The sequence below is a fragment of the Triticum dicoccoides genome, chromosome 4A, assembly GCF_002162155.2.
Source record: "Triticum dicoccoides isolate Atlit2015 ecotype Zavitan chromosome 4A, WEW_v2.0, whole genome shotgun sequence".
In the NCBI taxonomy this organism is placed as follows: domain Eukaryota; kingdom Viridiplantae; phylum Streptophyta; class Magnoliopsida; order Poales; family Poaceae; genus Triticum; species Triticum dicoccoides.
This window is the reverse complement of record NC_041386.1, coordinates 555006450-555028260: the sequence shown is the minus strand read 5'-3', so window position 1 is coordinate 555028260 and position 21811 is coordinate 555006450. Positions and strand designations below refer to the sequence as shown.

Here is a 21811-nt window from a genome sequence, read left to right as displayed (position 1 = left end):
CATCTGTATGTAGGTAACGCGATTCTACTCACCTCTTCGTTCGTGTCTGTTGCGCAGGTCCTACGCCGTGCGGCGCGCCGCCGTGGCGGCCTACGCGGCGCTCAGCGCGGTGCTGTGCGCGCACGAGGCGCCCGGGGGCCTCCCTGACGGGTTCGTCGCCTGGGCGCTGCCGCTCCTGGGGGAGCCCGCCTCGGCCGCCCTCGTCGCCGAGGGGCTCAGGGAGCTCCTGGCCACCGGGGATGCGCACGCCGTCGAGCGTTTCGTGCCACCACTCCTCGCCGCCTGCCGTGACGTGCTCGAGGATGAGCGGACCTCGCTCGCTGTGCTCAGGTGCCTGCTCGGCCTGCTCACGCTCGTCGCCGCCAAGTTCCCCCACTGCTTCCGGCCGCAATTCGTCGATATGGTTGACTTGCTCCTTGGGTGGGTGTTCGTCCCAGACCTTGCCGAAACCGATTGCCGCACCATCGTGGATAGTTTCTCGCAGTTCCAGTGGCACTGGCTCGGTAATCTGCAGTTCTCCCTTGGACTGTTGCCCAAGTTCTTGGCTGATATGGAGGTCCTTGTGCATGATCCCAACCTTGCGGCCAGCCATAACTCTGGCCGGCTTCGTCCGCTCTTTGCTTGCTTCTCGACGGTGTTGCAGATCATGGCATCTGGTGTGGCAGAGAGAAATAATCTGAGAGAACTTGTAGTAGGGCCACTTGAGGCGTTGGCTCCTCAGCTTTTAAGGTGTGCATCAGTGATAGCTTCCAAGATTGGCTGGTCTGAGAGGATGGAAGAAGCATCCAGATGTTTGGTCTTGCTCGCAGAGATTCTGCAGGAAAGGTTCGCTGAGTTCTATGCTATGTTTGTGGATGTGTTGACACAGAGTTTGGATAATGCGTCGTCACAACAGTTGGTGGTAGCACTTAAGACTAACCTGCAAGTGTTGTCACTTCAAAATTTGGGGCTCCATTCGGCTGCTGTGGAGCACTTGCTTGAATTCAGCTCACTTTTATCTCGGCTGCGTCTTCACCCAAGCCACAACGTGGTTGTAAATTCAGCATCCACTTATCTTTTTTGTCTGCAGCATGGATTGGAAGATGTAGCTGAGCAAGCAATTGCATCATTGATGAAAGAGTTGGAACTATTGAAATTTCTGCTTGAGAACATGCAAGTAAGCTGCACTGGTATCCAGAGTCACTCCTTAGAGAACAACACTCCAGTAGGGTATTCAGAGCATCAGTTGCTTTCTTTAATGAAATTCGATTTGAAGATTCTACTGGCCACTGTTTCAGCTGATTCTGAAAAGATCAACAGGAGAGTACCTAGGCTGACATCATTCATTTCAGAGAAGCTTGACCCATTTGGCACCCCGTTTCATAATTTCCTTGAGATGCAGTTTCAGATTTTCTCTACACTTCACAGACTGAGCAGTGTGGAACTGTCAATTAATATTGAAACATCTGAAGAATTTGAAAGAGGCTCTGGTGATTCAGGCAGTCAAACTCAGATAAATACTGAATCAAGGAAGTCTTTTTGTGACTGTAAAATGAAGTTCATGCATAAATATGGAAAACACATAATGCGTGGCCTTAGTGCATCATCATCCATGACACTGAAATTAGACGCTTTAGATTGGATAGATTCTTTCGCGAAACTGGTTCTTGCCATGGAAAGGGATCTGAACAAGACCAGTCTCTCTTATGAGTTTGGGGATGCTACCCTTCCGAATACTATTCTCTTCACTATCTTGGATTGCGCTTATGATAGGGAGACTAAAGTAAGATGCCATGTTGCGTTATCCTTGGAAGCACTCTTTCTTGGTAGGCTCATCAATCCCATGAGCTTCTCAGTTGTCTCACAGGTTCTTCTTGACAAGCTCAGTGATCCAGACAATGCTGTAAAAAATGGATTTCTGAGGTTATTTTCAATTGCTTTGCCTATTACAACATACACATTTGGCTTCCTTGAGGATGGATATAGTTATCAGAATTGCCTAGGTATTTCTAACATTACCAAGCACTGCATGAGTTTGAGGCATGTGCTTGCTGTGAAACAACAGCCTAGGAAACTTCACTGGCAGCAGCTTGTTTCTATTCTGAGTTACCTTTCCCTCAGATTGAAGTTGCCTCTTTCTTCTTGGGTTCAACGACTGGTCTTTAGTTACCGTGGCAAGAAAGATATGTTTTCTGGTCAAATTGATGTCTCTGGAGATACTGATTGGAATGAATTATTCAAAGGGCCCGATGTGGACATAACTATTATTGACAGGATATATTCAGTGAACAATCTTGCTGCAGTTTGGTGGGGCATCCATGAAGCTGCTCGGCACTGCATAAACCTTCGGCTTCGAACTCATCTTGGTGGCCCCACACAGACATTTGCTGCTTTAGAACGCATGCTTTTGGATGTACCAAATTTATTGGCACTGGAAACTAACGAAGGTGAAGGCAGGTATATAGGACCATCTGACATATCCCTATTGCCTATGCGCCTGCTATTGGATTTTGTTGAGGCATTAAAGAAATATGTTTATAATGCGTATGAAGGTTCCTTTGTTCTACCAGCCCCTCCAAAGGCAAGTTCCTTGTTTTTCCGAGCGAACAAACGAGTCTGTGAAGAGTGGTTTTCTCGAATCTGTGATCCAATGCTGAAGGCAGGACTAGCTTTGCAGTGCAGCGATGCAGTCATTCAGTACTGCTCATCTCGGTTACTAGATCTCAGAAACATTGCTGCATCATCCCTCAAGGACAACAGCCGCATGGGAGGAGCTACTGAAAGTAATCATGCTTTTAGAGAGAGGTTAGAAATGGATATTCTGAAGGTTTTGCGACATGCTTCTCTGGCATTGTGCAGGTGTCATGAAACAGATGCCTTAGTTGGACTCCAGAGGTGGGCTGTGTCAACATTCTACACATACTTTGAGCAGGAAAAGCAACTAACACGGGGTGCATCTGATACCCACAAGCACTTTTCCTGGATGTCAGGACTCATCTATCAATCCCAGGGGCAGTATGAAAAGGCTGCTGCACATTATTCTCATCTCTTGCAGTCCGAGGAAGCCCTTACCTCCATGGATTCTGATGTCATCCAGTACATCATAGCACGTGTTATTGAGTGCTACACAGCTCTGTCTGACTGGAAATGCTTGGAGGGTTGGCTTGCAGAGTTACAAGAGCTCCGTGCTGTACATGCTGGCAAACCTTATTCAGGTGCTTTAACGAGTGCTGGCAATGAGCTTAATGCTATTCATGCAATGGCATGCTTTGATGAGGGTGACTTCCATTCAGCTTGGAGTTATCTTGATTTGACTCCTAAAAGCAGCAGCGAGCTTACCCTCGATCCCAAGGTTGCAGTTGAGAGAAGTGAATTAATGCTCCTGCGTGGAATGCTTCAATCTGACAGCAAGCCTGACAAGGCAAGAGAGGATCTTGATAAGGCTAAATTGATGTTGGATGAAGCACTCTCTGTGGCCCCTCTCAATGGATTGACTGATGCTGCAGCATGTGCTGGCCAGCTTCATTGCATCTTTGCATTTGAAGAGGCCACTGGGTTGACGTGCCAAGATGGACCTAATCAACCACCAGTGCTCATGGATTATTTACTGAGACTATTGCAGGATCCTATTGACAGGATCCATCAAGATTGCAGCATGTGGCTGAAGGTCTTTAAAGTGTATCGTACTGCACATCCATCTTCATTACCCACTCTTCTTCTATGTCGCAAGCTTGCTAGTCTTGCTAGAAAGCAGACCAACTTTATGTTAGCTGGCCGCTTAAACCAGTACCTCATAAACCATCCTTTGGAATCATCTGATGAGACGGACAAGGGAATGCTTACTTTGAACATTAAGTATGAAGGTGCCTTGCTGAAGCATTGCGAAGGAAACAATGAGGAGGCTTTAACTGATCTGTGGTCACTGGTTCGTGCTAATATTCTTTCTTCAGTTAGTGATTCATCTGGTATTGGCGATTCACTTATTGCTAAGGCGTGTCTGAAACTCTCGACCTGGATGGAGGAGAGTTCAACTTCCACTCTGAATATGATCGTTCCAAAGGTGGTAAAAGATTTTAGTGATTTTGATGGCTTTCAAAATGGGTCAGAGAAACTTTTGTCTGGTGACAGTGGGTTAGTTTGTACTGCAAACTGTCATGTGCTTGCCCAAGAAATCATAGGCAGTGCTCGAAAGATATCCTGGCAACTTTGTCCCAGTATGGGCAAGGCGTGGCTTTCTTATGCATCTTGGTGCTTTACTCATGCCAATCACTCTCTGTCTGGATCCGATTCAAATGTGCAGAACAGTTTGTCCTCCATTCTCCAATCTGAACTTTCTCCAGACAGATTTCACTTGACAGATAATGAGAAGTCTGAGGTGGAGCAAACAATAAGAAGTTTCTATGCTGATAAATCTGCAAATTGTGTCGATCACAATTCCTTAGCGACAACAGGGTCTAGCAACAATTCTGAGCAGGAGTATCCCATGACCATGATAATTGAACAGGCAACTCAACTGTTAGAAACTGCAGCCGGAGCACCAGGTTTTGAGGCCAGTGATGGTGAAGGTGCCTATGCACTGCTATCATCAGGGCTTAACGTTCTCTTTGGTAAATGCGATTCTACAATGGACAGTGCTATGCCTTTGATTAATAATCTCACTGAAATTTGGTGGTCTTTAAGGAAAAGGAGGGTATCACTCTTTGGGCATGCTGCAACTGCTTATTTTCAGTACCTTTCTCATTCATCAAGTGAGCTTCAACCTTCATATCAGCGTGATGCCTTAAAAGGGAAAACTAGGGGCTACACTTTGAGAGCATTGTTGTATCTCCTCCATATAATTTTGAACTATGGGGTGGAGCTGAAGGAAACACTTGAAAGTGGGCTTTCAACAGTTCCTTTGTTGCCATGGCAGGTAAATGATGATAGTGGCGCATCTATTCTATAATTATGATAAGGTTAGTGTATAATTATATGTTTGGATCCATGCAGGAGATTATACCACAACTTTTTGCTCGCTTGAGTTCCCACCCAGAGAAGATAGTAAGGAAACAGTTGGAGAGCATATTGGTGAAGCTAGGGAAACTTTCTCCTTATTCTATAGTATATCCTACATTAGTTGATATCAATGCCTGTGAAGGAGAACCTTCTGAGGAGCTTCAGCGAATATTGAACTTTCTGGTATGATGTTTCGTTTGGTACTTATACTATGATTATCTGCTTTGGGCTATGATGATATATGCATGCTACTTCTATATTTTGAACACTTTCTGTTTTTCTTTCATAGGTTAAGCTGTACCCCAAATTAATTAAGGATGTTAAGCTTGTAATTGATGAGCTAGGAATGATAACCGTTCTGTGGGAGGAACAATGGCTGAGTACCTTACAAGATCTCCATTCAGGTAAGCCTCCCCTCGACTTCTGCAGTTCTGTGAAATCAGCTACCAGAGGCAGGCTTCCATGGAAAATGGACACACCTACATAAGAATTAGCTTATGCTCCAGCTTGACATTGTTGTGCTTACTACAGAATCTAGTTAGTTAAAGGGAGCCTTTACCGAACCAAGTAAAATACTTCCGTGCCGTAAGAAAGATGTTGGTTATATAAGAAGTAAAACACAGTTTTCTTTTCTTCAAAGCCGCTGCAATTCCAAATGCACTGTAAGGTCTAAGCCCCAGTTAGTAACAATTATTTTTTCTTGCTCTGATTTTTGAATTAAGTGTTCCTGTAGAGTTAATTACGAAATCCTCTCGTTAACTAGATTGCAATACAAATCCTGAAAAATATTGTTGCATAGGATCTCTAGAATGGTGCCTCTCTTGAGTTTTTATGAGATCCTTTAGCTTACTAAGTTTCAATACTGTAAGAATGCTTGCTTGCACGGCAAATGACATTTCCTCCTCACTTGCAATGTACCATTCTAGAAGTTAGGTTGGAGGTAGTCTACTCTGACTGTTGCATTAAATTTAATCTGTCTGTACAATGGTTCATGTCTGGTATATGCTTTTGTTTACTTGTTTGTACAAACCTGCATTTAGAAACTTTATGACCAAATAACCAGTAACCACATATTTTATATCTAATATACTTTGAGCATTAGTTTGTTGAGTTATTGATGGTACATTTTTTATGTTGCTATGTAGATGTCTTAAGGAGAATCAATATACTTAAGGAGGAAGCTGCAAGGGTTGCTGCAAATTCTACACTGACTTCAGCTGAAAAGAACAAGATCAATGCTGCAAAATATTCTGCTATTATGACTCCAATTGTTGTAGCCTTGGAACGTCGTTTAGCGTCCACATCTCGTGAACCAAGAACACCCCATGAGACGTGGTTCCATAAGGAATATAACGCTCAGCTGAGATCTGCAATCACAAGCCTTAAGGTGCCCCCTGGATCTCCAGCAGCATTAGGAGAGATTTGGCGGCCTTTTGATTCAATTGCAGCTTCTTTAGTCAGTCATCAAAGAAAGTCATGCGTATTGTTAAGTGAAATTGCTCCACAGCTAGCAACTTTGTCAACCTCTGACATTCCAATGCCTGGTTTTGAGAAGCAGATACTTGATTCCTCAGAATCTTTTTTTGCTGGAAATCATGGCACGGTTACAGTCTCTTCTTTCTGCAAAGAAGTTACAATACTTTCTACAAAGACAAGACCTAAGAAGCTCGCCTTGCAAGGATCAGACGGACAGAAGTATATTTATCTTCTCAAGGGACGGGAGGATCTACGTCTTGATTCTCGGATCATGCAGCTTCTGGAGGCGATAAATAGCTTCTTGCATTCATCTTCTGACACTCGAAGTCGAAATATTGCAATTCGATTTTATTCTGTTACACCAATTAGTGGACGAGCTGGGCTAATCCAGTGGGTAGAAAATGTAAGCAGCATATACAATGTGTACAAGTCATGGCAAAAACGTACTCAGGTGGCACAGGCACAGGCACAGCTTTCTTCAGTTAGCACTGGTAACATTCACAACTCAGTACCTCATGTTCCCCGTCCGAGTGATATGTTCTATGGAAAAATAATACCAGCACTGAAAGAAAAAGGGATCAAAAGAGTAATCTCACGAAGAGATTGGCCACTAGACGTTAAGAAAAAAGTTCTGTTGGAGCTTATGAAGGAGACTCCAAAGCAGATTTTGTGGCAAGAAATGTGGTGTTCAAGTGAGGGCTTCAAAAACTTCAACTCCAAAGTAAAGAGGTATGTATGGTGCATGGTACTTCTGCATTGAGCACTCTATTTACATTTACCAAGTGTCCTTTGTTTCCATTGCTAGGCAAAATAAAAGTATGAATTTGAGAGTTTTTACTTTTATTGTACTACTAAAAGTCTGTCCAAGCTTTTCTGCTGGTTGTCATTCTCATGAAGAATATGCCCACTTTGAGCATAGATGGCATATTTGAAACTGAAAATTGTGTTGTCAGTTAAGTCATTGCTCTTAAGCCCTAATGACTCCTTCCTTACAAAAAAATGAAAGAAGAGGGAAACCACTACTCTTTTCCAGAGGGAACCACATAAAAGTTATGCCGAGTTAAATAATTGTGCAAGTCCCTAGTGAATTGGGATCTGGGGAGGCTGAGACAAGCTCTTCAAGGTGCTATCGCTGTTGACAAGCTTCCCTATGAGTTTAATAATGTACATGCTACATAGTTTCCATGATGTAGATTCTAGCGGTGGGGTTAGACAGGGCTTGAGTCCAACCTCCATCGCCGGGGTAAACACCCAGCAGCAAGCAGGCAGTGGCATATGCAGAGATTAGAGGAAGATTTTTTAGCCTAGCGACTCAATCCGTCAAGTTGAGCCCCACCTCAGTTTTATTCCTGGAATCACCTCTGATGTGTCATTCATGTAACTTTGTTCTTGTATGTTAATTATGGATTTTCAGATTGTCATTTTGGCGGGAACTAAGATACATATGTTTTGTACTAGTATAAGTAGTGATTTGTGAAGCAACACGTGCACCACAAATTATTTATCAAACATACATAAATGGCAACTGAAACATCAGGAAACCAAGAGTGCCTTGAGGCTATTTTAGTAACTACTCCCTCCGTCCCATAATATAAGAGCGTTTTTGACACTACACTAGTGTCAAAAACGCTCTTATATTATGGGACGGAGGGAGTAGTTTGTTCACCATAACACATTCATCAAGATATCTTAGTTTTGCAAATAGAGCTCTACATTACATCTTATAAGAGTAGTAACTGAAGATTCCTTTCGTCTATTATTTTCGACAGAAGTTTTTATTATCCGTGAAGTGCTTAGCTATCAATCTTTTTCCTGTTGCAGATTCTCTAGCAGTCTAGCGGCTATGAGCATGGTTGGCCATATCCTGGGCCTTGGAGATAGGCATTTAGACAATATCCTTATGGACTTTAGCAATGGTGATGTGGTTCACATAGATTACAATATATGCTTTGATAAAGGGAAAAGGTTGAAGATTCCAGAAATCGTTCCATTCCGTCTTACTCAAACTATTGAATCAGCCTTGGGATTGTCTGGAGTTGAAGGTGTCTTTAGAGCTACCTGTGAGGCAGTTATGGGTGCCCTCTTGAAGAACAAAGATATCATCTTAATGTTAATGGAAGTATTTGTTTGGGACCCATTGATTGAGTGGACACGCGGAAATATGCAAGATGAAGCTGGAATAGCTGGTGAAGAGAAGAAAGGAATGGAATTAGCAGTTAGTTTAAGCTTGTTCTCTTCTAGGATTCAAGAAAGTCGTGTTCCGTTGCAGGTAATTGTCTCTTGGAGTTGGAAATTTTCTTTTGCCTCTTGGCAGCAATATTTTAGAATGATGCGTCAGGCATATTTGCAGTTCTAGCCTCTGTTAAATCAATGAGTTCCGAGTTTGTACGGATATAATTTATTCCCGGTCTAATTGAACTGTTTGTGATGTTCAGGAGCATCAGGATCTTTTCGTGACTAACTTGCCAGCTACAGTATCTGTTCTAAAGGTAATTCTTTTTTAACTTTGTAACCACAAAGTGGAAATATCTCACATAACATATTTGAACCACCTGATTTTTGTTTTATTCTCACTATATGCAGACATTCTTGGATACTCTAGATCAGTATGAGGTTAAGTCTGCTATATTTTATCATGCTGAGAAAGAGAGGTCCAGTGCTTTACATAATGAAACGTCAGCAAAGTCAATCCTTGCCGAGGCCACTTCAGTTGCTGAAAAATCCCGCACTTCTTTTGAGCTTCATGCTCATGAATTAGCAGAAGCGAAAACATCGACAGTTGACGAAGCTAACACGCTTGCAATATGGGTGGAAAAACATGGAAGGGTTCTTGAGGCCATACGGGACAATTCGATTACAGGTTCGGAACTATTAATGAAACTAGACAGCAAGGATGAGGCCTTGAGCCTTATTTCAGCTGTCCTTGTATCTGGGGTCCCCCTTACGGTTGTACCAGAGCCAACTAGAGAACATTGCTATGAGTTGGATAGGGAGGTCTCTGAACTAATTACTGAGTTGCATGATGGGCGGTCCTCTGCTTTACAGGCACTTGGTGAGTATGCTTTAATCTTGCAGCAAGTTCTTCCAGTTAACTACATCACAACCAGTCCAATTACTGGTTGGGCACAAGCTTTGCAGCTATCTGTAACCAGTGCATCACAAGACATGCTTGCTCTTGCCAAAAGGCAGGCTGCAGAAGTCATTGCTAAGGTTCAGGGCGAAGGTAGTAATCTAGTACAGCAAAGATACCGGGATCTCTTAAATCAAATGGAAAGTTATGTTGCATGTGTGGAAAGAATTATGAGGGAATGTTCTGAATTGATGAGTTCTGTTGGATCGGATAACGAAGCACAGTCTAAAGATCGGATACTTTCTGCATTCATAAACTCTGTTCAATTGTCATCACAAAAGAATGATGAGGATACCGTTCCTTCTTCGCTGGCAGATAATTTGGAGGTCAAACCTCCAGCCCAGGAGGATGTAAAAGAGAAAGCAAGTAAGGTTCTATCTGTTCTTGGGATCGCTGTGAGTCAGTTATACAGTGGCATTAGAGTCAGAGTGTCTGAACTCTCAACTAAAGCTGTTGGGATAACTAAGTTTAGGACAGATGAAGCTGGTCTTCAAGCTGATGCTGGAATGAGTCTGCAATTGTTTGATCAGCAGATCGAAAAATGTGCATTACTTTCTGGATTTGTGAAGGAAGTGCATGAAGTGATGGGGACAAAATTAGGTGAAATAAACGCTGATTATCTGAAGCATCGGCCTGGACAATGGGCTTATACGTTTCAGGCCATTTTGCACTCAAGTACCAACATGATTGAGCAAATGACCGAAGTTTTTCTTCCAGAAATTATTAGATCGTTTGTCTCGTACAATTCGGAGGTAATGGAAGCCTTTGGTTCAATTTCTCGGATACGTGGTTCTGTTGACACAGCTCTAGAGAAGTTGGCTGAGGTAGAACTTGAGAGAACATCACTGACTGAACTGGAACAGAGCTACTTTGTGGAAGTTGGCCGAATCACTGAGCAGCAAGTAGCTCTTGAAGAAGCTGCCATGAGGGGTAGAGACCATCTATCCTGGGAAGAAGCAGAGGAACTAGCTTCACAGGAGGAAGCCTGTAGAGCACAGTTGGAACAACTGCAGAAAACTTGGAGCCAGAAAGATATGAGAATTTCATCAGTTTTGAAAGTAGAAGCCAGTGTCATGAATTCTTTACATTCTTCTGAAAAGTACTTCTCATCTTTGGTGAGTGCTGATCAGGAAAATGAATTTCATTTCAGAAGCAAGGCTCTGCTTTCAATCTTGACAAAGCCCTTCGCTGACCTGGAATCTCTTGATCATATGCTATCATCTCGTGGCGCCTTCCCTTCCCACATGAGCGGACCAGTTTCTAATCTAAGAGAAGTTTTGGCTGCCAGTTCTTCATTATCTGATGTTGTGTGGCCTTTATCTGGCTTATTGAAGGATCATGCTTTTTTTGTTTGGAAGCTCGGTTTGCTTGATTCAATTCTTGACTTGTGCATGCATGAGATTTCATCTTCTGTTGAGCACAGTTGTACTACCAACCAGCTTTACATTACTCTCAAGAAGAAGCTTGCGATCCATGTGGAAAATCAAGTTGGTCAATATATTCTGAAAAGGATTGCTCCTGCACTGATCCTACATTTAGACAAAGAAATTTGTGATTTGCTAGAAACGAGTCAAGGAAGAAGAGAATCAGGTCAACCTACTGCGGCTGCAGGAAGGGTTGCATTAATGCTTGAGGAGTACTGTAATGCTCATGAGACAGCTAGAGCTGCCCGGACTGCAGTTTCTCTAAAGCAAAGGCAATTAAATGACCTCACTGAGGCTTTACGTAAAATAATTTTGGAAATAGTTCAGGTTGAATGGCTGCATGATTTTTCATCGCCTCATGCACAGAAGGCCAAGATTTTCTCACAAAATATTCTTGGTGATGATAAGTTCATGTCCGTGCTTTTAAATCTGAGCAGAAGGAACTTGTTAGATAAGATCCAGTCTTCGATGTCATTGATAACAAGATCAATTGAGTGTCTGCAAGCTTGTGAAAGCACTTCTGTTTCAGCTGAAGGCCAACTTGAGAGAGCAATGGGATGGGCCTGTGCCGGTCCAAATACTTCTGGAGCAGGCAGTTCAACTGCAAAGGGTTCAGGAATCCCCCCCGAGTTTCATGATCATCTATCGAAAAGGAGGAAATTGCTTGGGGGCATTCAAGAACAGGCATCTGACCTTGTTAAGTCTTGCACATCCGTTTTAGAGTTTGAAGCATCTAGAGATGGGCTTTACTTTGTTTCTGAGGATAAATCTTCTGGACAATCTACTGATAAGGGCAGGGCCTGGCAGCAAACTTTCGTGAATCTACTGACACGTTTAGATGCAGCATACAATTCCTTTACATGTAAGTCGATTACTTTCTGTTTGTACTTCCATTACATACATGCTCAGAACTGTGAACGTGTTTACTTGTCATGAGGTCACCAATGCCTAGTCAGAAGTTCTACATAATTTTGAATTTCTGATGCAATAGTCCCCCCTGCCTGATAGTATGAGTTCTTCTGTTTAATTGTTTTTCCATTTGTTCTTTGTTGCAAGCAGGTGCAGAACAAGACTGGAAACGTGGCCAGCTCAACATGGAAACTGCTGGAAAAGGCTTGTATTCAGCTACCAATCAACTTTCTGTAGTCTCTGTCAAGGCAAAATCTGCTTTAGGTCCGTCCTCTCCCACTTCTGGAATTGTTGTGTAAGATTCCTTTTATTTTAATTCTTGTAGAATAATGCCATGTATATCTTGTCCCAGTTGATCTGCAGGATACTCTGGTAGACATGTATGAACGTGCTTGCGAAGTCAGTGTATCATTATCTGGATTCAAACATATTTCACAGGAACGCACTGCCTTGACTGCTGAATGTGGCTCCTTGCTCGAGGAGGTAAATCCGTACATGATTTAATCTCATTTTGTTGACATATCTCTACTTTGACTGCATGGGAACTCCTAGCTGTGAATTCGGTTGTATGCTTTAAGGTTTGCAAGTTTAAACGGTCAAGAACTTTTAAGAGATTTAGTCTGCAGTTGAGGAACTAATATTATTCAGCTTCATATCTGAAATGCTTTGATGATAAAAAGAAATATATTCTTCAGTTAAGTAAAACTTGGCAGTTAGATAGATATCTCATCTACAGTATGCATATCCTTTCTAGTTATTGGCAATTATTATTCGAAAACTTGCTCTTGATTTCCTGACAAATTATTTACAGGTTTTGGCTATAGCAGAGGGGTTGCATGATGTCTACACTTTGGGAAAGGAAGCTGCTGCATTGCACAGTTCCCTTACGGCAAATATTTCCAAGGTTTGTCATGAATTTTTTCTATTAAATTTCCTCCCTTCAAGATCAATATAAATACTTGCACCTGGTTACTCATGGTAATATTTATCTTGTACATCACACCTGCATGCTGTTTGATGACTTTGATTGAGATTTTAATAATTCGGTACTGACATGGTGATGATATTTTTGGCTCTTAGAAGCAGTCCAGAGAAATGCTAGGCTTTATGCCTAGGACTCAGGAATACATGGCACCTTTAGTGTATTTGGTAGAATATGACATTTTTTCTCTCTAATGAAAAAGCTTTGTTTTGATACTTTGCAGGCAAATACGATCTTACTTCCACTTGAAGCTTTGTTGTCTGCTGATGTGGCTGTTATGTCTGAAGCGATCTCAAAGGAAAGAGAGAAGAATAACACCAGTATGCCTCTTAGTCATGGAAAGGCATTATACCAATCTTACATCACTAGAGTAAGGGAAGCTTGCAAAAACATAGAGCCTGTGGTGCCCCTATTAACTGAATACGTGAAGGAGCTGCACTCCATGGTGATTAAGCTTGGACGCCTTTCAAGTCTTCATGCAGGGAATCTTCATAAGGTACTTAGCTAGGACATGTATTCTTGTGTCACAGATGCTTAATCTTTTTATTTATTTTTATGTTTTGATGCTTGACCTGAAATTTTCACATGTCTCTTGGTACATGTAATTTCACTCCGCGTTTCTCTTATTCATAGGCTTTAGAAGTTCTTGAAGAAAGTGAAACTGGGAGATCACAGGATATGCCCTCTGCACGTCCAGATCTTCTGCAAAGTGATTCGTCAGTTGAGAAGGATAAAAGCTCTTCTGGGAGCAGGGAAGGTGTCTCTCAGGATTTGATTATTGATACTGATGGTTCTCTACAAGATGAATGTTGGATTTCTCCACCAGAGCACTCATATACTAGCAGTTCAGGATGTACAACATTGTTGACCCAGCTTACTCCTGAGAATTTGGAGAAAATAGATGCCCTTTTGGACAGCGGGCCTGGAATAGAGGGTCCTGCTGCTAATAGTCAGCAATCAAGAGATGGTAGAACTGATTCAGGATCAGACTCAAGTAGCAATAAGCAGGTGTTTTCAAACAATGTCACACAAGCTAGCAATATTCATGTGGCTGGAACTTCTTTTGCGGAGGAGGGAAGAATTGAAACTGAGGATAACACTGGAACCTTCAAACAGGTTAGAGGACAAGAATGTGACAGCAGTGACAATAAATCCTATTCAGATACTCGAATGACCAGAGGTAAGATATCGTCGTTGCCATTTATATTTTATTATTTCTATTTGAGGTCAAGTAGGTTCAAGGTTGCTCTTCAACTTCTTGTAGCAGTGTACTCCCTCCGTTCCTAAATATAAGTCTTTTTAGAGATTTCAATATGAACTACATACGGATGTATATAGATGTATTTTAGAGTGTAGATTCACTCATTTTGTTCCGTATTTAGTCCATATTGGAATCTGTAAAAAGACTTATACTCCCTCCGTCCCAAAATTCTTGTCTTAGATTTGTCTAGATACGGATGTATCAAGTCATGTTTTAGTATTAGATACATCCGCATCTAGACAAATCTAAGACAAGAATTTTGGGACGGAGGGAGTATTTAGGAACGGAGGGAGTATATAGCATCCAACACCCCTCAGAGCATTGAACTTTGATTAAATTGTAAGTGCTCTGTCAGAACCATTTTAACACTGCATATAATTTTTCTTCGAATTATACACGCTGCAGAAAATATTTTCAGCACAACTTTTACTTTCTCAACGTTTCTGTTTAATACCCCCTCCGTCCCAAAATTCTTGTCTTAGATTTGTCTAGATACGGATGTATCAAGTCACGTTTTAGTATTAGATACTTCCGTATCTACACAAATCTAAGACAAGAATTTTGGGACGGAGGGAGTACTTAATCTTACTTCTCATCTGTACAAAAAATACTGATGCACGAAATGGATAAATTTAATATTTTCAAATTGCACCATTGCTACGTTAGATTGAATATTACAGATCATCATAAGCCTTCCTATTTTCCTAGCTCTGTGTGAAATTTTCATGAAATATTAGGCCTTTAAGAATTCTGAAGCTGAGACAGATTTATATTGATATGTTTCTGCTCCACAGGTAAAAATCCTTTTGCTCTGTCTATCCTGAAGCAAGTGGAACATAAGTTACATGGACGAGATATAGATGGTACCAGGTGAGCAAATAAGAGGGAAGAGTTTTAGTAGCCATCCAGATCTATTGCTGTATGTTATCCAGTTTTATTGATCTCATTCTCATATCATTCTCTTTAGGTCCTTGAAAATTTCAGAGCAAGTAGACTATCTTCTTAAGCAGGCAACAAGCATCGACAATTTGTGTAATATGTACGAGGGTTGGACACCTTGGATATGATTCAAATTTCACCGATACAACTTTCATCAATGTATGCTGTCCAGGTACTAGCTGAATATTCTGCTGAAGCCCTGTAGTAGCAACTCTTTTGTTCATCTGTATGTTTTTAAAATGCAAGATCTCCATGTAGGTGAGTGTAGATGTTACAAGCTAAGAATTGTCTTCATTTCTCCGCAATCCGTTTGGTGACCTTCTTGAGATAGAAAGGAGCTGTTCAAACAGTGAAATCTTTGACAAAACCTGAGTAGTGACCTTGAGATAGAAAGAGGGCTGTTCAAACAGTAGCAATTTCTAATGAAACCTAAATTGACGTGCTCAGCACTGGCTCGGCCTTTTAGTTTTTAACCTGGATCAGTCAGTGCCTAATGGGCTGACTAGTAATGAAACTTGCCAGTAAGCCTAGTGTACACTACAGGTTCCTAAACATGTAATGTTGCACCAGCCATGTCCGGAAACTTGTCCATTAAGTACTGATATGGTGGTGGAACAAACATGTGGTCATCTTACTTATCCAATAAGGGGACAACAACAGGGGTCTTATTTATTCCAACGAGGGGACAAAAACAGGGTTTCAATAACTGCTCAGGATGATGTAAAACATTTATATTGTATCTTAGAAAACCAGAATGAGTTGGTAGATCCAAAACCAGAAAGTACTATTTCCGCAGTTTTTCTCACCATGAAGGATCAGCTGAAGTCGAGGCCTCAATTGACATGTCTTCTGATATATTTTTTCTGTTTTGCTCTCAGTATCCAACCATCTAAGTTGATATCTCTGATTCCATTTTTAGTTCAGTGGCCATTTTAGCATAGGAACAGGTCTCTACTTTTGGTCCCTCAGCTATTGCCAACTTTAATTTTAACCGTGAACCTTTTACTCCAACTCTCAGAAACAGACAAATCTTATCCGAAGCTGGTTCGGTGGGTGGTTTTGCCATGTTAGTTAACAGTTATCAACCCTTCCACATAGGCTACCACATCATCAAGCTGACCCCATGTGTCAGCCTCTCTGTCTTCTCATCTTTGCATCTCTCCTTGCTGCATCCATCCAAGCAGGTGGCTATTCAGAAGGAGGCGGCGGCAGCGCTGCATGGGAATGTCCGAGTCAGCGTTGAAACTGGGACCTGGTATTCAGAAGGACCTGGTCTTATAACTCTACATGTCTGAGTCAGCGTTGGCAAGGTAGAAGGATGATGGTGAACAGACTGAAAAAGATCAATTTTGGAGAAGAGTCGATGGATCAAATGAATTTCATAGTGTTGCTAAAAAGAAGCTCACCAAGCTTGAGGAAGAAGGTGGCAGTCCCCTGCCTCTTCATATGAACGTGAAAGAGGATGGAGATAGGGGCACCAGTGGGGTGGCTTGCAGCTTCCTACCTTAAACTAGGTACAGGTGCTTGCCACCAATTGATTGGGGCTGCACACCAATGCCCGCGTTTGGTACATTGCGGCAGCCTGCACAAGGCTGCCAGCCATCACAACTGCCAAATAGAGGCATAGAGCTACAACAAAACTGCTGAAAACCATTTCCCAGATTTTGTCTCAGTCAGCAGAAAACCAGTTGGGAGAGGGCCAAGGGAGTAAAGTAAACTGATCCAAGAGTTCAAGGTTAAAAACAACTGGTTTCAGAGTTCAAGGCTGAAAAGTGAACTTCTGCAATAGTTAAGGGTTGAAAACTATAATGACACATAATCAAGAAAACACTTACATAAACAGTTTCAGGACAAGCTATGTACAGTTCTGAAGTTGATTGACATAAAATAAACGGCGTTGAAGTTTAGGGTGAAATTTAAACTCAGCCGATCGTTGAGGGACCAAAAGCAGGGGCTCAAGGGCGCAGGGTTGTTTTGCCCACATCCTGGGATGTCCACTGATCGGGCTTGTGGCCTTGTAAAACTCACCTCCTAGCAGGTTTGTACTCTCACCCACCTTTTCAATGCAATGAAGCTCCTTTGCATTTTCTCAAAAAAAAAGGTTTTGCCATTTTTAGATAATTTAGTTTACTTTTTTTAGATAATGTATAGTTTTGCTTGGCTATAGTTTTTGTTAGTACCAATCAGTTTTACTACTTTTTTTTTTGCAAGGGACCTATGTGTTTTACGTAGCTACATTTTAATTGTTACATGGTATGCTTGACTTGCAACTGAATCACTCTCCTTGTTATGTTTTCACCTCTGTTTACCCATGGGGAAATTCCCTTTCATGCTCATTTTCAATTTTGACTTCTGTTTTTTTAGAACTAGCTCTAAAACACAGGTGATTTACCCAAATCATGTTACCCCTTTTTCAGAGTTTCGGGCAGAAGACATTTCATGGCAAAAGCAGGATAGCATGTCAAGCAATTGTATGGTTGCTATGAATGATGGCGAGCCAAGTTAAAGAGGTTTGGCCCCACCTACTATTTTCACTGTTTCTGAAGCAAGGCTATGGTCATCTGTTTAACCATTTTTTTAAATATGGCTGCTTGCATTTGATCCAGCTCTACAGGTGTCATTTATAAGACAGTGTGGCTCAACTTCCCTGCAGCATGTGGCATGAACGGCTACGGATGCTTCCAATCAGAGGAGGGGCACCACTTCGGTACTGTTGGCCTCTGCATCTACAATGTTACGTTGCCATTCACATGCATTCTGGGATCCAGACAATGACATTGTGGAATGCTGAAGCTTAGCATGATATGAACGGAAATACCCAAAGCATTCGCAATTTGCATGGACACGCGGCGCGCTCACCCACGGGGATTCGAAATTGGTAAAGCTGTCAAATGTACATAATATGTTCCCTGTACATCTGATATTTTGGAAGCTCCTTTCCATGATCCAACTAGCATATTGGAAAGCGTAGGCGCTGGATATGCAACTGTGAAAATGCCGTTTGTATTCCACGACTCCTCGTGGATCATCAGGTGTAAATAGAAATGTTCAGTGTAGATCCATGATCACAGTATATTGATCGGAGTTAAATGCGAGTGCAGAGCTATTCCACATGCTAGTAATGGGAACGTATCCGTTATCTCCCAGATGAGATCCTTGCAGTAACTTATGTCCACTCTTGTTGCTTTCTGTTTTTTTTGTTTTTGTTTTTTTGTGCAGGTGCAGATTGATTGGAAATCCTAAGCATAGCCTTGCAAAGTGACACGTTACTGGCGAGTTCGTGACAGGAGGAAAAAAGGAAGCTGCTTATCATGATCATTCAATTCCTGTTCTCTTATTATTGTTATTATTTGAGTCGGAGATTGATGGCTTTATCTACATCCGATTACGAACGCACGGCTTGTGGTCATGGGAAAGATAGGGCTCGGGTGGCCTGTATGCACGTAAGCGATGCAGCAACACCCTGGCCTTGCCCTCCATTTTTTTTTCTGGCGTGCTGTTATTTTACGCAGTTATTTTTCTCGTGCTTTTTGTATGGCAATAGAAGTATGCGCTCGGTAAATATCTAGTATATAGGCGTGTGCATCATTTTAAAAAAATATAGTAAATTTCCATGAGAACAAAATTCAGTTGTGGTTACATTTCCTTCTTTTTGAAGAAGAAATTGGGTGTCGCTTTCCATTTGTTAGGTGATGGATGACAATGCTGGTGCTATTTCCTTTGCGATTTGGTGTCCTGCTCTCTGATTAGCAGTTAGCCACATCACTTTTATATGTGCAACCTCTGGGCCTCTGGGCACAAGATTTTGTTTGGTTCAATACAATTTTCTCAGTGAAGAATCTTGCCTGCTGTGGTTGGTGGTGATGGGGAAAGCTTAAGAATACTTTAAGCTAACACACTCGCATAAACTAGTGTGAAATTGTAGGGATGCCCGGCTTATGGGATCAACGTCCCTAGTCCGTTAACAGCATCTGAATGCCTCCGATTCGAAACATGTTTTCTGTTTGCATGGAGTAGTTCACTTCAATTATAATCTAGCAAAAAGGCAAAACGCAAAATGAAGAGCATCTTGCTAGTGCAGGCTAAGTTCCAACGATAACCAGCTAAATTAATCTCTTGCAAAGAAAAAAGGAAAACGAGGTAACCAGATAAAATCCTATTGAAGTCCCTGAAAGAACTTTTTTAAAAACTCATAAATTAACAACCCCAAAAAATAACAAGAAAACGAAATCTCCCATTTTTCTCTTTTCTGAAACCGAGGGAAAATGAATGAAGGAATGCGTTTGGATTGAGGGGTTGGTGAGGGCGATGCGTCTGGTGGATGCTGATCACTCAGCCCACATCTGCTGCCTCCAGTTAAAATAAAGGACGCTCGGCCATGCGATCCACTACCTCCCAAACCCGACACTCCAACCCCTACCGAGAGGAGGAGCACCACCAGGAGGCCGCCCACCACCACCACCCACCATGGCCATGGCGACGGCGCTCCGCAAGCTCTCCGCCCGCGGCCAGCCCCTCTCCCGCCTCACGCCGCTCTACTCCATGGTACGCTACGCCGCCCTCCGCTCTTCCCCTTTCCTTCTTCTTCTTATAAATCATTCTTGGCGGCGGTCCTCTGCTTTATCGGCGCCCGCTCCTGCTCTTGCCGAAACAATCACGGTCATCCATTTTTTTCTTCCTTTTTTGATTTGGCTTCGCAGGCGTCCCTGCCGGCGACGGAGGAGAGATCCGCAGTCACCGTATGTTCGATGCGCCCATTGCTCCCTGTCCGTTTGTCTGTCTGTTTGTTTGTTGCCCGTGCTTATCTTGTTTGTTTGGTGCAGTGGCCGAAGCAGTTGAACGCGCCGCTGGAGGAGGTCGACCCCGAGATTGCCGACATCATCGAGCTCGAGAAGGCCCGCCAATGGAAGGTCATCACTGCCACCATGATTCGCTGTATTGTGCTCGGGTGCTTTCTCCAGGACATTTGCTGAATCGCGTCATTCTGTCTGGTGGTTTGCAGGGGCTGGAGCTCATCCCGTCGGAGAACTTCACCTCCCTCTCGGTGATGCAGGCGGTGGGATCCGTCATGACAAACAAGTACAGCGAGGGGTACCCCGGCGCGAGATACTACGGTGGAAACGAGTAAGGCCCTGTTCCTTCCTCCTCTGTGTTTATATCTGAAGAATGCTTGGAGCAGAAATTAAATGGATGTGGGGGTCAATAATTTGAACTGGTGTGGTCGTTTTGGCCTTGCTTGCCCGCAGATACATTGATATGGCCGAGACGCTGTGTCAGAAACGTGCTTTGGAGGCCTTCAATTTGGACCCGGAGAAGTGGGGAGGTAAAATCTTGCTGATGGTTTTATTCTTGATTTTCTTATCAGGTTCTCTCGTGTCCGGTATAACTAATGACTCTGCGGGATGTTTTTCTATAAATTCTACGGTATCCTTTATGTGGACATAGGGTCATTAGTCTTTTTTTTTTCCTAGTGCTTTTGGTGATGCAAATGAGAGAGCAGAATGAAAATAAATAAGATGCTCTGATTCAAGCCAATCTTATTATGCTCCACAGTTGGCAAAGTTTTACTTGATGGGAAATAGGGTAATCTTCTAAAGTAGTCTAGTCGTAAAGTAAACGGGTCAAGTCAACAGTAGGTTCTTAATTTGCTTAAGAAATTTCTGTTGGCATATGTGCATACACTATTTACAAAACAAAATATGCTGGTTAATTCCAAAGCTTACATATGGTACACAGCTGGGATTAGACACTATTTGTATATTTTAATATTTAGGTTGCATTGCTAACCCCTATGTTCTTGGAGTGATAATTGTCCTTCCACCAAATTGGGGGCGAGTTAACTGGATGACCGATTTCTGCCTCTGCAGTGAATGTGCAACCTCTATCGGGTTCACCTGCCAACTTCCATGTATACACTGCTCTGCTGAAGCCACATGACAGAATTATGGCTCTGGACCTTCCTCACGGTGGACATCTTTCCCATGGTTACCAGGTACATCTATCTGCTTCTTTATTATCAACCTATTATTTTTTATTTCTCTGATGGGATGCAAGCATGATCAGCCATTGCTTGCTTGTTGCCATCTTTCTGTGTAGTTTGCTGTTTCTTTTGTTTTTTATGTCTAGTATTAGTTAAGCACTTCATACTGTAATGTAAAATACATACTAATAAGCTCATAATTCTCAATTATGTTTACATATGATGCTCGAGAAACTTCTATGGCTCAATGGTTCTTTTCTTGTTGTTTGCAGACTGACACAAAGAAAATCTCAGCAGTTTCAATATTCTTTGAGACAATGCCTTACAGACTGGATGAAAGCACTGGCTTGATTGATTATGACCAGGTGAACTCATTATTTATTCATTTCATGTCATGGAAGTTTTGGATCTACCGATCAATTTTAACATTACTTATGCATGTTTCGTGAAGTGGTTTCTTACTTCAGCTAAAAGAAATGGTTTCTTACTTCATTGTCTAGGATATTTTCATTGTTATATGTCTCCCTCAGTAGTCAAATTATTTCAAGATGAATTATCTTAACTCCTTCATATGTTGCTAAGCTTCATTTGCTACTTCTGAACAGTTGGAGAAAAGTGCCGTTCTGTTTAGGCCAAAGTTGATTGTTGCTGGTGCTAGTGCATATGCCCGCCTTTATGATTATAACCGCATGCGGAAGGCAAGTTCATTTTCTTTAGTGATGAACAATGAATCCCC

At 42.2% G+C, this 21811-nt stretch overlaps 2 protein-coding genes across 3 annotated transcripts in view; both read left to right on the top strand.

The window, feature by feature from the left end:
* LOC119283648 (serine/threonine-protein kinase SMG1-like) overlaps window positions 1–18243 on the top strand; it is an 18573-nt gene extending 330 nt beyond the window's left edge. The window contains exons 2-17 of the mRNA XM_037563108.1: window positions 58–4891; window positions 4969–5157; window positions 5264–5378; window positions 6120–7179; window positions 8272–8719; window positions 8886–8939; window positions 9034–11866; window positions 12064–12177; window positions 12266–12396; window positions 12725–12817; window positions 13119–13391; window positions 13529–14075; window positions 14951–15026; window positions 15124–15267; window positions 17513–17605; window positions 17702–18243. Of these exons, the coding sequence (XP_037419005.1) occupies window positions 58–4891; window positions 4969–5157; window positions 5264–5378; window positions 6120–7179; window positions 8272–8719; window positions 8886–8939; window positions 9034–11866; window positions 12064–12177; window positions 12266–12396; window positions 12725–12817; window positions 13119–13391; window positions 13529–14075; window positions 14951–15026; window positions 15124–15223 (10867 nt within the window). The 3' untranslated portion in view covers window positions 15224–15267; window positions 17513–17605; window positions 17702–18243. The remainder of the gene's footprint in view (window positions 1–57; window positions 4892–4968; window positions 5158–5263; window positions 5379–6119; window positions 7180–8271; window positions 8720–8885; window positions 8940–9033; window positions 11867–12063; window positions 12178–12265; window positions 12397–12724; window positions 12818–13118; window positions 13392–13528; window positions 14076–14950; window positions 15027–15123; window positions 15268–17512; window positions 17606–17701) is intronic.
* A 1232-nt stretch (window positions 18244–19475) lies between these two features.
* The window catches only part of LOC119286723 (serine hydroxymethyltransferase 1, mitochondrial), a 4993-nt gene continuing 2657 nt past the window's right edge, over window positions 19476–21811 (top strand). For both annotated transcript variants that reach the window (XM_037566166.1, XM_037566164.1), the window contains exons 1-8: window positions 19476–19640; window positions 19796–19834; window positions 19919–20005; window positions 20098–20219; window positions 20342–20418; window positions 20963–21087; window positions 21348–21440; window positions 21681–21773. In XM_037566166.1, coding sequence (XP_037422063.1) covers window positions 19563–19640; window positions 19796–19834; window positions 19919–20005; window positions 20098–20219; window positions 20342–20418; window positions 20963–21087; window positions 21348–21440; window positions 21681–21773 — 714 coding nt within the window. In that variant the 5' untranslated portion in view covers window positions 19476–19562. The remainder of the gene's footprint in view (window positions 19641–19795; window positions 19835–19918; window positions 20006–20097; window positions 20220–20341; window positions 20419–20962; window positions 21088–21347; window positions 21441–21680; window positions 21774–21811) is intronic.